The following is a 14019-nucleotide window of genomic DNA, read 5'->3' as shown; positions in this document are numbered from 1 at the left end:
AGAATGCAGTTAACCCATGCTTTTCTACCGTGATAATTCAGAGGAACTGCTCTGTAATCTTCCCCCACAGCTCTCTGCCACAGTGCTGTTGCCATGACCTGCCAGAGTTGTCTGTCTTCAGCTAAATCTGCCTTAGGAACAGACGGTAGGACACTGAATTATGACTGATTATATGACTGTTTTCCCATCAGGACAAATACTTGAGAGGGATTTAAAATGAACGGGCACGTTTTTTTCCTTGGGATTCCAATCAGGATTAAACCTTATGAGTATGTGCTACAAGGAAGGTGCATTAAAAGCCATAGACCATCTCTGTGTCTTCTGTGTGCAAAGTTTAATCAGGGAAAATTCTGAGAAAATACTCAGCTGCTGTTCGGTTTGAGACCCCAAATAAAGGAGCAACGTGAGAATTGGTCAGCTCACAAAGACCATCTACAATGCAAGAGATCCTTCAATCAACAAACCTTTGCTGTACAAGATGCCTGCTGCCTTCTGCTTTTCCTGACAAGATAATGGCAGCCAAAGGGTGTGCAAGCATCAGAGGTAACAGAACATTGCATTCCATGAGGCAGAAACAGCATTAATTGCAATGCAAGTACGTGGCCGATGCACCTCCTTATTTCTGTCCCTGTTGCACAACATTGTTGTACAAGAACCTTGTCCCAAGGTCTAACAGCATCTCTGCACCCATCCTCTGTTTCTGTACTGCCCACAGCTCTTCGGGTGTGAATGACCCTCCTGGGTGGCTTGGGAAAAGCCTGGAACAGAGACTTTGAGTTTTGAATGTTGGGTCTTCCAGCAAAGTCCAGCCAAATGGCTTTGGGATCTATGTGTCTGTGCAGCTTGAGGCTCCTCCAAGTAAGAAATAACCAGTGTGTGAATAAACGAGGCCTTTTAGATTGGATATTAGGAAAAACTTCTTCCCAGAGAGGGTGGTTAGGCCTTGGAACGGGCTGTCCAGGGAAGTGGTGGAGTCTCCATCCCTGGAGGGGTTTAAAGGATGGGTAGATGTGGTGCTGAGGTACACGGTTCAGTGGTGGTTTTGGCAGGTTAGGGTGAGGGTTGGACTTGATGATTTGATTCTGACCAAGACAATTCTATGATTCTAATGAAGTGTCATGCAAGTTGGATGTAGAGACATTAAGACTTTGGTCCCCTGTCATTCCTAACTCTCTTCTCAGGAGCGAGGGACAAGGGGCAGTCGGTTGGGAGGTGGCCGTGTCGCACAGCCAGGGCTCCACAGCCACTGCCAGCACCAGCTGCTGCCGTGAGCAGCCCTCCCCATTGCCCGGGCTCTGGCCCTTGCTGTACACGGTTCCTTCCACAGAACACAAACAGGGCAGTGGCTGGCTTCCTACTGCATCCTGTCACTCCGGGACGGAAGGAAACCACAACAGGCTTGGCCTGTACTGATGCTCTTATTGCAGCTGGGCCCTCGGCATGGGATGAGGAGGCAGCAGAGCAGGGGCTGGCTCTGGACACTTGCCTGCTCTCTGCTTTCCTTGCCTTGTATTTAATATTCACTAAGGTTGATTCTTTAATCTGTTTTCTGGGTTTTGCACTGAAATTTCCAAGTGACACCAGAGCAGTTCTATGGGAGTAGTTTGTGGACAAGTGATTTTGTACTGAAAGATCAACTTCATGCTTGCAACAACCGACTTCCTAAGGACAGCTCATCTACTGCAGGTAGATGATAAGGTAAGGGAAATAAAGCTTCTTCTCAGATCTTACTGTGACCATTAATTGTGTGTAAGGCTTTCTGCAGATACCACTGTTCAGTGGTGAATTACCCATGAACCAGCAGCGTGCCCCTGCAGCCACGAGGGCCAACCACATCCTGGGGTGCATCACGCACGACATGGGCTGCCAGTCCAGGGGGGGGATTGTCCCGCTCTGCACTCTGCAGGGGCAGCCTCACCTCAAGTCCTGTTTTGCCTCACCTCAAGTCCTGCACTCATCTCGAGTGCAGTTTTGGGTGCCACAGGACAAGAGGGAGACAAAACTATTGGAGAGTCTCCAGAGTAGGGCAGCAAAGGTGGGGAAGGGTCTGGAGAGGAAGGCTTATGAGGAGATGAAGTCCCTTGGGTTATACGGCCGGGAGAAGAGGAGGCTGAGGGGAGAGCTTCTCCCCACCTCCCCTGCCCTGCCAGGAGGGTGCAGAGAGGTGGGCGATGGTCTCTGCAGCCAGGGGACAGGAGATGGGACAAGGGGCAATGGGCTCAAGCTGCCCCAGGGCAGGGTCAGCTCAGCTGGGAGGGAAAAGTTCTTCCCTGGCAGAGTTGTCAGGGCCTGGCACAGGCTGCCCAGGGAGGGGGTTGAGTCCCCAGCCCTGGGTGTGTTTAACAGAGGGGAGATGAGGTGCTCAGGGATCTGGTTTAGCACAGGACAGGGACGGTTGGACTTGATCTTTTAGGTCTTTTCCAGACTGGTGAGTCTGTAGCGGTCATAGCCCCGAGCTGGGCTGAGGACAAGAACCGCTCAGCCCGTGTTCTGACCGGGCTGCCCTGTGTGGGGCCAGAACGCGGCCGCCATGTTCCGTTCGCCTCCCTTCCTCCTCCGTGGCTTCGCTCAGGGGCGGGGCCGCGGCTGCGCGGCTTCCCGCGCAGCCGCAGCCCCGCGCGCGCCGGGGGCCCCGCCCCCTGGCGGCGAACGATCCCGCCCGCCCGCCGGCCCCGCCGCCGCTCGCCGGGCCGCGCCGCGCCGCCATGGCCTTCACGTTCGCCGCCTTCTGCTACATGCTGGCGCTGCTGCTCACCGCCGCGCTCATCTTCTTCGCCATCTGGCATGTGAGTGCGGGAGAGCGGTGGGGGAGGCGGTTGGGGTCCAGCCGGCCCTCCCGCGCGGCGTGGGGCGGGCGGATGGATGGGTGGATGGATGGGTGGATGGATGTCTCTCTCTCTCTCTCAGGGGCGGCTGCCCCGCGGTCCCTCTGCGGTGGCGGCCGCCGGGTTCAGCCTTTCCCGTGGAGGCGGCAGTCCCGGGTCGCTGTGCCGCGGCGGCAGGCGCAGGCCCTGCCCGCACTGGCGGGCTGCTTGTCTGTCTGTGTGTCTGTCTGTGTGTCTGTCTGTGTGTCTGTCTGTCTGTCCGTCCGGCCGCCGCGCGGGACGCCTTTTCCCGCTCCCCGCCCCCTGGGGCCGCCTCGGCCGGTGAAGGGCGGGAAGGGGGTTCCGCGATGCGCGGGGAGCCGAGCGCGGGCCGGCTGAGACCCCCTGAGGCGCCGCGGCCCGGGCAGGAAACCCCCGCGGGAAGCGGTGGGGGGGGAGGCCCCTTCCGGGCCCATCTCCGCCCGGAAGCGGTTCGGGGGGGCTCAGCCCGGCTCCCCTGAGCGCGGCGGGGCCGTGGAGCTGCGGCCGGGCCCGGGCAGGTGGGAGCCTGGGGCTTGTGAAGGGAACGCGTCCCTGTGCTGGCCTGAGGCGCGCCCGCCGCCGGAAACGGCGTCTGAGCGGGCTCAGCCCTTCTGGAGCGGGGGTGGCGGCGGTTGGGGCTGAAGTCGGCCCGGCTGCTCGTCGCTGAACGGTGAGGCGCTGTGCTCGTCTCACGCCTCGTGCTCAGGGCTAAACACGGTGGAAAGGGCGTTGGAAACGTGCTGCTGGTGGAAGGGGAAAAGGCAGAGTGTGGGCAGAGGTCACCGAACGCCAAGCGTCTCACCTGTGGGGTGATGGCGTTAGGGCTTGACGTGGGAGGAGCTATGTGCACGGAATCACAGGCTGGTTTGGGTGGGAAGGGACCTCAGACCCCCCCAGTGCCACCCCTGTTGTGGGCAGAGACACCCCCCACCAGCCCAGGGTGCCCCCAGCCCCATCCAACCCAGCCTTGAGCCCTGCCAGGGATCCAGGGGCAGCCCCAGCAACTCTGGGCACCCTGTGCCAGGGTCTCCCTGCTCCCAGGGGATTTCTGCCTCCCAGCCCCTCTCCAGTTGCCCTCCTGCAGCTGAAGCACATTCCCCTGTGCCTGGCCCTCCCTGCCCTGGGCACCAGCCCCTCTCCAGCTCTCCTGGAGCCCCTCGAGGGATGGGAAGGGGCTTGGAGCTCTCCCCAGCAGCAGCTTCTCTTCTCCAAGCTGAGCCAGCCCAGCTCTCCCAGCCTGGCTCCAGAGCAGAGGTGCTCCAGCCCGTGGGTCACCTCTGTATCTTCCTCTGGGCTCACTCCAACAGCTCCGTGTCCTTCTTGTCCTGAGGACCCCCAAGCTGGATGCAGCACTGCAGGGGGGTCTCCCCAGAGTGGAGCAGAGGGGCAGAATCCCCTCCCTTGACCTGCTGGTCCCATTGCTGGGGATGCAGCCCAGGACACAGGTGGCTTTCTGGGCTGCAAGTGCACGTTGCTGGGTCATGTTGAGCTTCTTGTCCCCCAGCACCCCAAGTCCTTCCCCTCAGGGCTGTTCTCCATCCATTCTCCACGCAGCCTGTAGTTGTGCTTGGGCTCGCTGAGGTGGCAGCAGTTACACCTCTCAGCTCTGCAGGATGTTACTTTTCACAGATAAAATACTTGTTGCTCCTGGACTGAAGAATCACAAGGTTTCATTTTTTTCTAGATTATAGCCTTTGATGAACTGAAGACTGACTACAAGAATCCCATAGACCAGTGTAACACACTCAATCCTGTAAGTACCTGGAAAAATTATATATTTTGAAAATAAATATACATAAACTGCTTATTGTTTGAGTTACATGCTGTAATCAAATGAGGTGCTAGAACTGCACCTGGGTTGAGAAAGCCTAGCTGTTCCATAGATGTTCTAGGGAAAGTTCTTTGTCTGATTCTTTACTTTCCACTTGAATATTCTGACTGTTATTAATCTGCTGCTGATCTTGTCAGCTGTCATACTAACATTCTTTCAATCTGCTTTCTACATTTTTCGGCCCAAAGACAGTTGAAAAGGTCAAAAAGATTAAAAGAGTCAAAATTGCATTGAAGGTGTGTACTGCTTTTTGGTTCAATGTTTCTTTAATGCCACTTCCCCTTCATTTCGTTAGGAACATGTGTAGTACTATGAGGCTGTTTTGTTTAGTCTGCCTGTCCATCTGCTTGTTCCTTGTTCCGTGGGGTTCACAACGACTTCATGGGCTTCCACGCTCTGCCCGGTCCGATCCCGCTTGCTTACCCAGTGACGCGGGGAAAACTGTTACATGCCTATTCCATCTCTCCTTTTCCTGAGCTGAAGTACCTGCAGTTAGAAAGTAATAATTTTCAGGTGAGACTTACTGAACTCTGAGGTTGTGGGAGACTAGTTTGTGGGGTTTTTTTAAGCATCAGCTGGGTAAATTCTGGTCTTGTTTGAGAATCTGGGGGCGCAGTGCGCCAGGCAGCATCGCCACCTCCTTGTTTTGTGTTCCAGGATCAAGGGTGTATCTTGGTCTCCTCCCTTGGATGCAACTCTGGTGCTCCTTGGTTTGTGGAAAGTGTTTGAGGCAAACTCTGTGCTTGAACAAATAATGAAAAAAATCACAAAGTTGGAAAAGATCTTTAAGCTCATCGAGTCCAACCATCCCTGTCCTGTGCTAAACCATATCCCTGAGCACCTCATCTCCCCTCTGTTAAACACACCCAGGGCTGGGGACTCAGCCCCCTCCCTGGGCAGCCTGTGCCAGGCCCTGACAGCTCTGCCAGGGAAGAACTTTTCCCTCCCAGCTGAGCTGACCCTGCCCTGGGGCAGCTTGAGCCCATTGCCCCTTGTCCCATCTCCTGTCCCCTGGCTGCAGAGACCATCGCCCACCTCTCTGCACCCTCCTGGCAGGGCAGGGGAGGTGGGGAGAAGGTCTCCCCTCAGCCTCCTCTTCTCCAGGCTGAACACCCCCAGCTCCCTCAGCTGCTCCTCAGAGGATTTGCCCTCCAGCCCCTTCCCCAGCCTGGTTGCCTTTCTCTGCACTCGCTCCAGGACCTCAATGTCCTTCTTGTAGTGAGGAGCCCAGAACTGGACCCAGCACTCGAGGTGCAGCCTCCCCAGTGCCCAGTACAGGGGCACAATCCCCTCCCCACACCTGCTGGCCACACTGGGTCTGACACAAGCCAGGATGCCATTGGCTTTCCTGGCCACCTGGGCACACTGCTGACTCATATTCAGCCTTCAGTCACCCAACACCCCCAGGTCCTTCTCTCCTGACAGCTCTCCAGCCAGTCTCCCCCAGCCTGTAGTGCTGCAGGGGGTTGTTGTGTCCCATGTGCAGCACTCTGCACTTGGCCTTGTGAAACCTCATCCTGTTGGTCTCAGCCCATCCGTGCAGTCTGTGACCAACAGGTAGCAAAGAGCAGGTGGTTCCATAGAGCAGGTTTTTAGTGCATTTCTCATGGGTTTTACTTTAGCCCAGGGTCACAGACTGAGGTAGAACGTAGGGACAGTGTAGCCTGGACTGTCACTTCATGGTGTTTTGGAGAGTGAAGCAAATTATTCAAACAAAAAAGGATTTTTACAGTAGCTGGTGGGTGGGGGGCTTCATGTTAGACATGTGGAACCTAAACTGACAGCAAGCACTGCAGCAGGTGGGGAGGAGAAGGGGTGGGAGGCAGCGGGCTGCAGCTCGGAGGGTGAGGTTTGCTGCTCAGGTAGCTGTGCATCTAACAGTTTCCCTTGCTTGCCCTGTTTTACAGCCATTTCTGCTACACTCTGGGGGGAAGGCGAATTCTCATTACATTTCTGCATTATGATCTTACTGCAACCTCTGAAGTATTATAATGCGCATGCTTAACGCAGATATTAACCTGTTACCCACCTGCATGTTTACTGGTATGATTAGAAGTATTAAATAACCCAATACTTGCTGGTCCTCTGAAAGTAGTTCAGCTGCTAAAAGTGAAGATCCAGACTCAAAGGGATCTGGTACCTGATGCTGGTCAAACTCCCTGAGGTGTCGTTTTCCTGTACAAAGAATCAAAAATCCTGGTAGGAATCAAGAGACCTCAGTAGAAAGATTAGCCCAGAATAGTAACTGCTTAGTACAGTGTTGGTGCCTGCTCTTCCCTGCTCCTATTATAGTAGCATCTCTTCTCAGCACCACGATTTCTTCCTCCCTCGCTTCTCTGAGAAGTAGAACTTAATCTTCCTTTAGGACAGCCAGGGAGGATAAGCAGGAAGCAGCAGGTTTGAGCCACACAGGTGTTCTGGTGTGGGAGTAAGGTGTCATAAACAAGAGAAATAAAAATATGGTTTGAGATGCATAGTTAAATAAAGCACAGCCTTTTCAGACCTGGTAGATCTGTCTCAGCAGGCTGCCCAACGCAGTGTGCTTTGAGTAGGGTGGTTGTGGTTCTACTATAAATAATTGCTGAGTTGTAAATGGTAAGTATGTGGAGAGGGATCTGGATGTAAAATATTTACCTGAAACGTTTCCTGTGTGACAGCTTATTGTTGTTGATGTTGATGTGAGTTTATTTGATTTCATACTCTTCTTTTAGAGAAGCAGAGTGTTGTAGCAAAGTAGGAGGTGAGAATGTCTGCTTGTTGGCAGGCTTTGGGTTTTTAGGAAGGTATTTTGGGGCTCTAAAAGATGCCTCTGCTCAGAGAGCAACAGAAATGATGAACACTGGAACTTGAGTGGAGTCACCCTGTGCAGCGTGAGGTCAGCCAGGAAGTGGGGCAGAGGGCTTGCAGCACACACACACGTGCACCTCAGCACTGGCAGGTGCAGCCTTTGGGTAGAAGTGGAGTATTTTTCACAGGAGGAGAGGTTTTAGCAGGTCTGAGTTGAGAAGTGAGAAGCTTACGGATTGATCCTGAGTTGGGGGCGTACACGATCGATCCCCCTTTGGGGTGAGGGGCTGGGGAAGGGTGTGAGGTTTTCGCTGGCTCTTTGCATGTGTTCAATGGATGCTCCTCCTGTTAATAACACTAATACAACCTGGCATCTCCTGCTTCCTGTGACTCCATAGCGACTGGTAATTAGCTCTGTGGGCTGCAGCTGGATAGCATGATGCTCTCAAGCATGCACCTCAGGTACTTGTGAAGGAGAAGGAAGCCGGCTCATACCCCCCCGAACTGTACGTGTGTGCTGCTCCCTTCCCTCCTGCAGCACGTCCCTCTGCAGACCCATGTGCTGCTCATTTCCTTTGATAAAGCTCTGCCTGGGAGATCACCTCTTGGTGATAGCTGGGATCTGCAAAATTCCATCAGTGTGAACACCCAACCAAAGCTGCAAAACAGTAAAGAAAAGACAAACCACCTTTTTTGCCTATAAACCGCTACATGGAGCATGTTGATATTTCTCTGTTGCATGAGCAGAAATATCTGGATGGTCTCTTCCCTTGTGAAGGTCACGTATAAAGCGTGGAATCAGTCAACAGGCCACTTAATTTAATGGAAGTGATACAAATCTATTGATCTGAGCATTGAATTCCATAAATTTTTCTTCCTGGTTCATGAATACCACGTGAAAACAGCAAGGCACGTACCAGCTGGTTGCTGTTTTCACCTTCTGCACTCTTGTTCTTGTTAGATGTTGTTTTATTTAATAACACTTCTTTAAACAATAGCTTACCTCCAAAATAGATTAAGCACCACACGTTTTTGGGAAACTTCTAACTCATCTTTTTCTTTTCCAGCTTGTACTTCCAGAGTACCTCATCCATGCATTCTTCTGTGTTATGTTTCTCTGTGCAGCAGAGTGGCTTACACTGGGTCTCAATATGCCTTTGTTGGCTTATCATATTTGGAGGTAATATTGATGAGTCTGGTATCCCTGTGCTCATGTTGTTTGTTACTCGTGCTCCTGTTGAGGTGTTTCCTGTCAAGTGTTCTGTGTCTCTGGCAAATTAAGGTGCTTTCTGAGACGATGTGCAGGAAGTTTGTGTCATGGCTGTGAAATAAGAACCATCCCTTTGCTTTCTCAGTCTTTGTCTGTTGTTCTCCCGTGCTGTGCAAGAAGGGAGGGGTGTGTGTGTTTTAGACCTGTTGGCATTGTGCTGATACTGTGGGATGCCACATGTCCTGTTTTCCTCCCACTGCTAAGCCTTGGGCTGGTGTTGGTCCTGTGTAGGTGTCCTGGTTTGGGCTGGGATGGAGTTAATGTCTTTTCTAACAGTGGGTAGATGCCCTGTTTGGGAGGCAGGCTGAGAGCAGTGCTGAGAGCAGCCTGAGGTTTCTAGCTGTTGCCCAGCAATTAAGGGCTCTTTTGGTCGTTCATATCTCCCTACTAATGAGAAAGGAGGGGACACAGCCAGGACAGGTGACCCGACCTGGCCAGAGGGGGTGTTCATGCCAGTCACGTTGTGCTCAGTATAAAGGGGGCTGGGGGGAGGAGGGGGCGGCTCCAGGACACGTGGTGTTCGGGGCAGGTCGGGTTCTGGGGTGTCTCTGGGCTGCTCGGCCTGAGCTGTGTGGGTCAGTGAGAAACTGCACTGTGCAGCACCAGTTCCATATACTTTTTGCTGTAAAGTCCTGTTACCATTGTTATATCCATCTTTCTGCTATTCTACTAAACTGTCCTTATCCCAACCTGCAGGGTTTTGGTTTCTTGGTTTTGTTTCTTTTTTCCCTTTTTTCCCTTTTTTTTCCCCCCCTTTTTTTCCTTCCCATTTTTCCCCTTTTTTATCCCCCCTTTTTTTCCCTTCCCCCCCTCCCCCCTTCCTTTTAAAGAACAAACGATTGCATGGTGCTCTCAGCTGGGGCAAAACCACACAGTAGGTTAAAGGGAACCCAGGCAAACTGCTCCTGCTGCACAGCTGCAGCTGGGCTCATCCTGGTGTGAGCAGGAATTTGGGGGGGGGAGCAGAGGTGGGACCACTCCTTTGGCCAGTATAATCCATGTGTATTGACCTGTGAGTCTGTCTTTGGCACAGCAGCCACATGTGTTGTACTAACGAGGCAGTAGCTTACGTAGGCTGTACGTTGGTGTCTCCTCCAGCTCTTCCAGCCCATTCATAAGGAATCCCCTGTTTCACTGGTGTGTAGACCTGTCCCATCTCCTCCTGGTGTCCCTGAATTCAGCATTGTTTGAGGCTGAGGGAAGGTGTCACAGCACCGTCTGTCACAGCTCTTGTGTGGGTGTGTTTTCTTCAGAGCTTCGTGTTGCTCTTGCAGCCACCTCCTACTCAGAGCTGATGGACTCTGCTGCAGGGTGCGATTCACAGCTTGGTTCAGCTTTTACTTGGTGGGTGAGGGGCAGGATCTGAGGTTTCCCATCACCACAAAACTAACTGTGTGTTGCTTTCAGGTACATGAGTCGACCTGTGATGAGCGGCCCTGGTCTGTACGATCCTACAACCATCATGAATGCAGATATTTTAGCCTATTGCCAGAAGGAAGGATGGTGCAAATTAGCTTTCTACCTTCTATCATTTTTTTACTACCTATACGGGTAAGTTGGTTGGGGGGTTTTCCCCCCTCTGTCTCCCATTTAATCCTCAGTCTGAAATTTTGACTTGATGCACCAGAGAAATTTTGTACAGAGGAATATAGATAGTGCTGACTCTGCTGAAAGGGGAATCCACAGTCATCATTTATCCTGGTTTAAAACACAAGTCTTAATTTGGTTGCAATTGCAGTTGGGAATCTGCACACCATGGCCAGACTCAAAAGAATCAGAGAATCCCAGACTGGTCTGGGTTGGGAGGGACCCCAAGGATCACAGAGCTCCAACCCCCTGCTACAGGCAGAGACACCAACCTCCAGGCCTGGAGCTACACAAGGTTGCCCAGGGCCCCATCCAACCTGGCCTTGAACACCCCAGGGATGGGGCACCCACCCCCTCTCTGGGCAGCCCCTTCCAGCCCCTCACCACTCTCTCTGTACAGAACTTCCCCCTAATATCTCATCTCCCCCTTCCCTCCCCCAGCTTCACTCCATCCCCCTTGTCCTGCCAGTCTCTGCCCTTTAACAAGCTGATTCCCCTCCTGTTCCTCTGCTCCCTTCAGGGACTGGGAGGCTGCAATGAGGTCCCCCTGCAGCTCCAAGCTTTTTGTCTTTTAAGCCTAATACTGCAACCCCCCAGTGTTTTCATTAAGGAGCTGGAATGTCAGTGTTTCTAGAATAAGTGGGTATTTTGGTGTGAACACGACTACTACTTGTTGGAGTCTGTCCGAGAGCAGATCCTCCTTCCACTGCTCCTTTCAGGCCAAAAGCCAGTTGGGTGCTTGGTGTCACATCTGTTCCTGGTGGTGTGACGTGGGAAGGGGTGTGCAGTCCCTCTCCACTGGGGGCTTTGTGGGCTCCATCAGTTCTTGTCTTCATAGTACCACCCTCCCTGTGCTTGGAGTATCATCTCTCGGCACAGTCCACATACCTCACCCCGATCTGCCCTTCCAAAACGTGACTGAATAATTAATTAATCGTGTAATGCTAATCAAAATGCATGTCTTTAATATTAATTATTTTCTTTCCCAGCATGATTTATGTTCTGGTGAGCTCTTAAGAAGACGTTCAGCAAGCTTTGTTCCAGTTAAGTGCATGCAAAAAGCCACACACCATGGATTCTGTACAAGAACCTCGTCCCGAGATGAAACCCGGAACCCGGTGACGGCGTCTGCGTCACAACACGGCTCCTCCCCTATTTTTAAAATATTTCCACATTTTATACTTGTGGAAAGACTCTTTTCTTATATTTTACTGGATCACTGAACTAAAATTACGTGTAAATTAATATAAAGGTTACTGGGGTTTGAGAAGTTTGCACTCCACAAGGAACAGTCGTGACCCGTGAGTAGGTACCCGTGACCGGCTAGCCGTAGCGCACTAGCGATTCTCTTTAGGCTGAGCTTCGTAGCAGCTCATTTGGACTTGTGTTTCCCACTCTTAATGATCAATCAGTGCTGTTGTGCCTCTTGGTGTCAAGAGATGACTTCACAGGTGCAATTGCAAAAATAGGAGACTAGTTTTGTTTTCATTTTATGTTTGTTTTCTCTCTGGTTCATCTTTCCTTCTCTTATGCACGGTTCAGACTTTGATGTTTGCACCAGCCTGGCTTTAATTTTGAGCAAATTGCCTATGGGGACATTAAGTTATCCACAAAGGAATTAATTGAAATGATTTATTATTATTTTTAAATTTAATACCTGCGTGGTCTTATTAACAACAGGACAAACCTACAACATTTATCAAGTCCAGTGATGAAAACATTTGAGTTTGAGTAATACTCCAGACCGTTTCAAAGCAAAAAGTGAGGTTGTGAAACTGCCCTGCTGTTCCTTAGTGCAATAAAGAATAAAACCATCTCTGATTCAGAAACGTTTCCTTTTGGGTTGTTCAGTTTTTAAACTGAACCGATTCTTGCTGGATTCCTTTGGGTGGTTTGTGATGGATAATTGTGTTACCTTCTAAAGAGACCCAGGAATCATCTTACACCTGGAAAAGGAAAGGTCTGGTTTCCTCTTGGTTTTTATTTTTACTATGGGGCTGTGGATAAGCAGTAGGTGATGGGAGGGGGGGGGGGAGAGAGATTCCAGCCCCATCTGGACACCGACCTGTGTGCCCTGTCCCAGGGACCCTGCTTGGGCAGGGGGTTGGACTGATGGACTCTGGAGGTCCCTTCCCACCCCTGTGATTCTGTGATTTTTCCTGTTGAATATTCGTTTCCCTGCTGCTGAGCTCCTTGGGAGGCTGCTGTCAGATGTGACTCCAGCCTGCGTAAGCAAAACTAATTAACCCTTTCCTGTCTCTGTGTATTGTTTGAGCCCAGTTACACACTGGAATAAACAACACAGGAGTGGGGCTGAGAACACCCTCCAGCTGTGCGGGTTCCACCCAGGAAGGGTCAGTAAAATGTGTGTAAAATGTAGCGCTGACAGGCTTTACACATCCAATGTGAAAGCACACGTCTGCCTTACATCAGGTTTACTGTAGGGGTACTTGTGATGGATGTGTAGCTACAGTACCAGTTGCTGTGTACACAGAGCACAGACCTGCTGTTAATCGGTTTGGGGACATTCAGGAGCCAAAAGATTAAGGAGAAACTAAGGAATGACTTTTTTCTCTCTGTCAGGGAGTTTCCTGCTGAGCCGTGGGCAGTGCTTTGTATCCCAGGCACTCCCTGGCAAGGATTAGGCAGGGAGCATGGTTCGGATACTTTGTTTTTCTGGCTTGGGTGCTGGGGACTCCTGTCAGGGAAGGAACAACCTCTATTTTGGGCAAAGTCGTTTCTGTGAGGGACTCTGTGCTGTGGAACCTGAGAGTTCCTGTCTGCCTCAGGCAGGGATGAGGATGGGCAGTAAGAGCTCAGTAACTGCAATCTGTAGAAATCACCTTTAAACACGTGTGCCCGTGTCAGGGTTCATGTAACCCGCTAAGGGAAGGCTGGAAGCTCTATAGTTAGCTAAGCAGAGTTCTACTTTGACTCAAACCCCCTGGTGCTGTGACAGTCTCACGTCACAGCTTCTGCCTGGAGAGTCACCAGAACTATGAAAACACCCCCAGCCCCCTGGGGAGGTGACCCACTGACCCAGCAGGATGGCAGCACCAGCCCTGCCCAGGTGGGTTTCCTGGAGCACTTGGGAGGGGGAAAGCACTCAGAGAAGTAACTACAAGGAGGAGGAGATGGGGACATAATGCTGCTGAGCTGAGAATCACTTCAGCCCAGGGGCTTCCTCTGACTCTTGGTTTGTGCTACGGCAAGAGGTGTGGTTCACACAGACCATCTTCCCAGGGCCAAACCTCACCTCACAGGGCATCAGAGGACACCTGGGCACTGAAGTGGGGTATCCTGATCATTGCTGCTTCTGAGCAGGTCAGAACTAGTTTAAACGTTTTCTCAAGGAGCTTGTTCACCTTCTCTCTCTCCAGGAGTTAGATGGGAGGGATGTGAACTGGTAGACCTGCTGGGACAATTCTCTCCAGCTCACAGTTCAGCGTTATGGACTCGCTCAAGTGGCAGCTGGCAGAAACCCTGTGCCAGGATCTCACCCTGCAGTGACAGTACAGGACTCATAACTCCCCCCAACTTGTTTTGGCACAGATCTTCAGTCTTCCCTCACAGGGGATGGGGGGGATCTTACTCTGCAGCGCTGCAGTTCTACTCTTGGTGTGCTCTGTGATCGTTAGGAATGAGTCCCTGAGGGGGGAGCACTCCAGGAGGAAAGTTTCCATGCTTGACTTCCCTTG

The 14019-nt window shown here is 51.9% G+C and overlaps 1 protein-coding gene across 1 annotated transcript; it reads left to right on the top strand.

The window, feature by feature from the left end:
• The first annotated feature begins 2669 nt into the window (after positions 1 to 2669).
• Positions 2670 to 12137, top strand: CNIH1 (cornichon family member 1). The gene is made up of 5 exons (XM_084270467.1): positions 2670 to 2786; positions 4531 to 4599; positions 8532 to 8644; positions 10142 to 10285; positions 11311 to 12137. Exons 1-5 carry the CDS (start codon positions 2706 to 2708, stop codon positions 11336 to 11338), a joined length of 435 nt encoding a protein of 144 aa, XP_084126593.1. The 5' UTR covers positions 2670 to 2705; the 3' UTR covers positions 11339 to 12137.
• The last annotated feature ends 1882 nt before the right edge of the window (positions 12138 to 14019 follow it).

Source organism: Gallinula chloropus (assembly GCF_964237585.1).
Source record: "Gallinula chloropus genome assembly, chromosome: 14".
NCBI classification, from domain to species: Eukaryota; Metazoa; Chordata; class Aves; order Gruiformes; family Rallidae; genus Gallinula; species Gallinula chloropus.
This window is presented reverse-complemented; position numbering and strand designations above follow the sequence as displayed.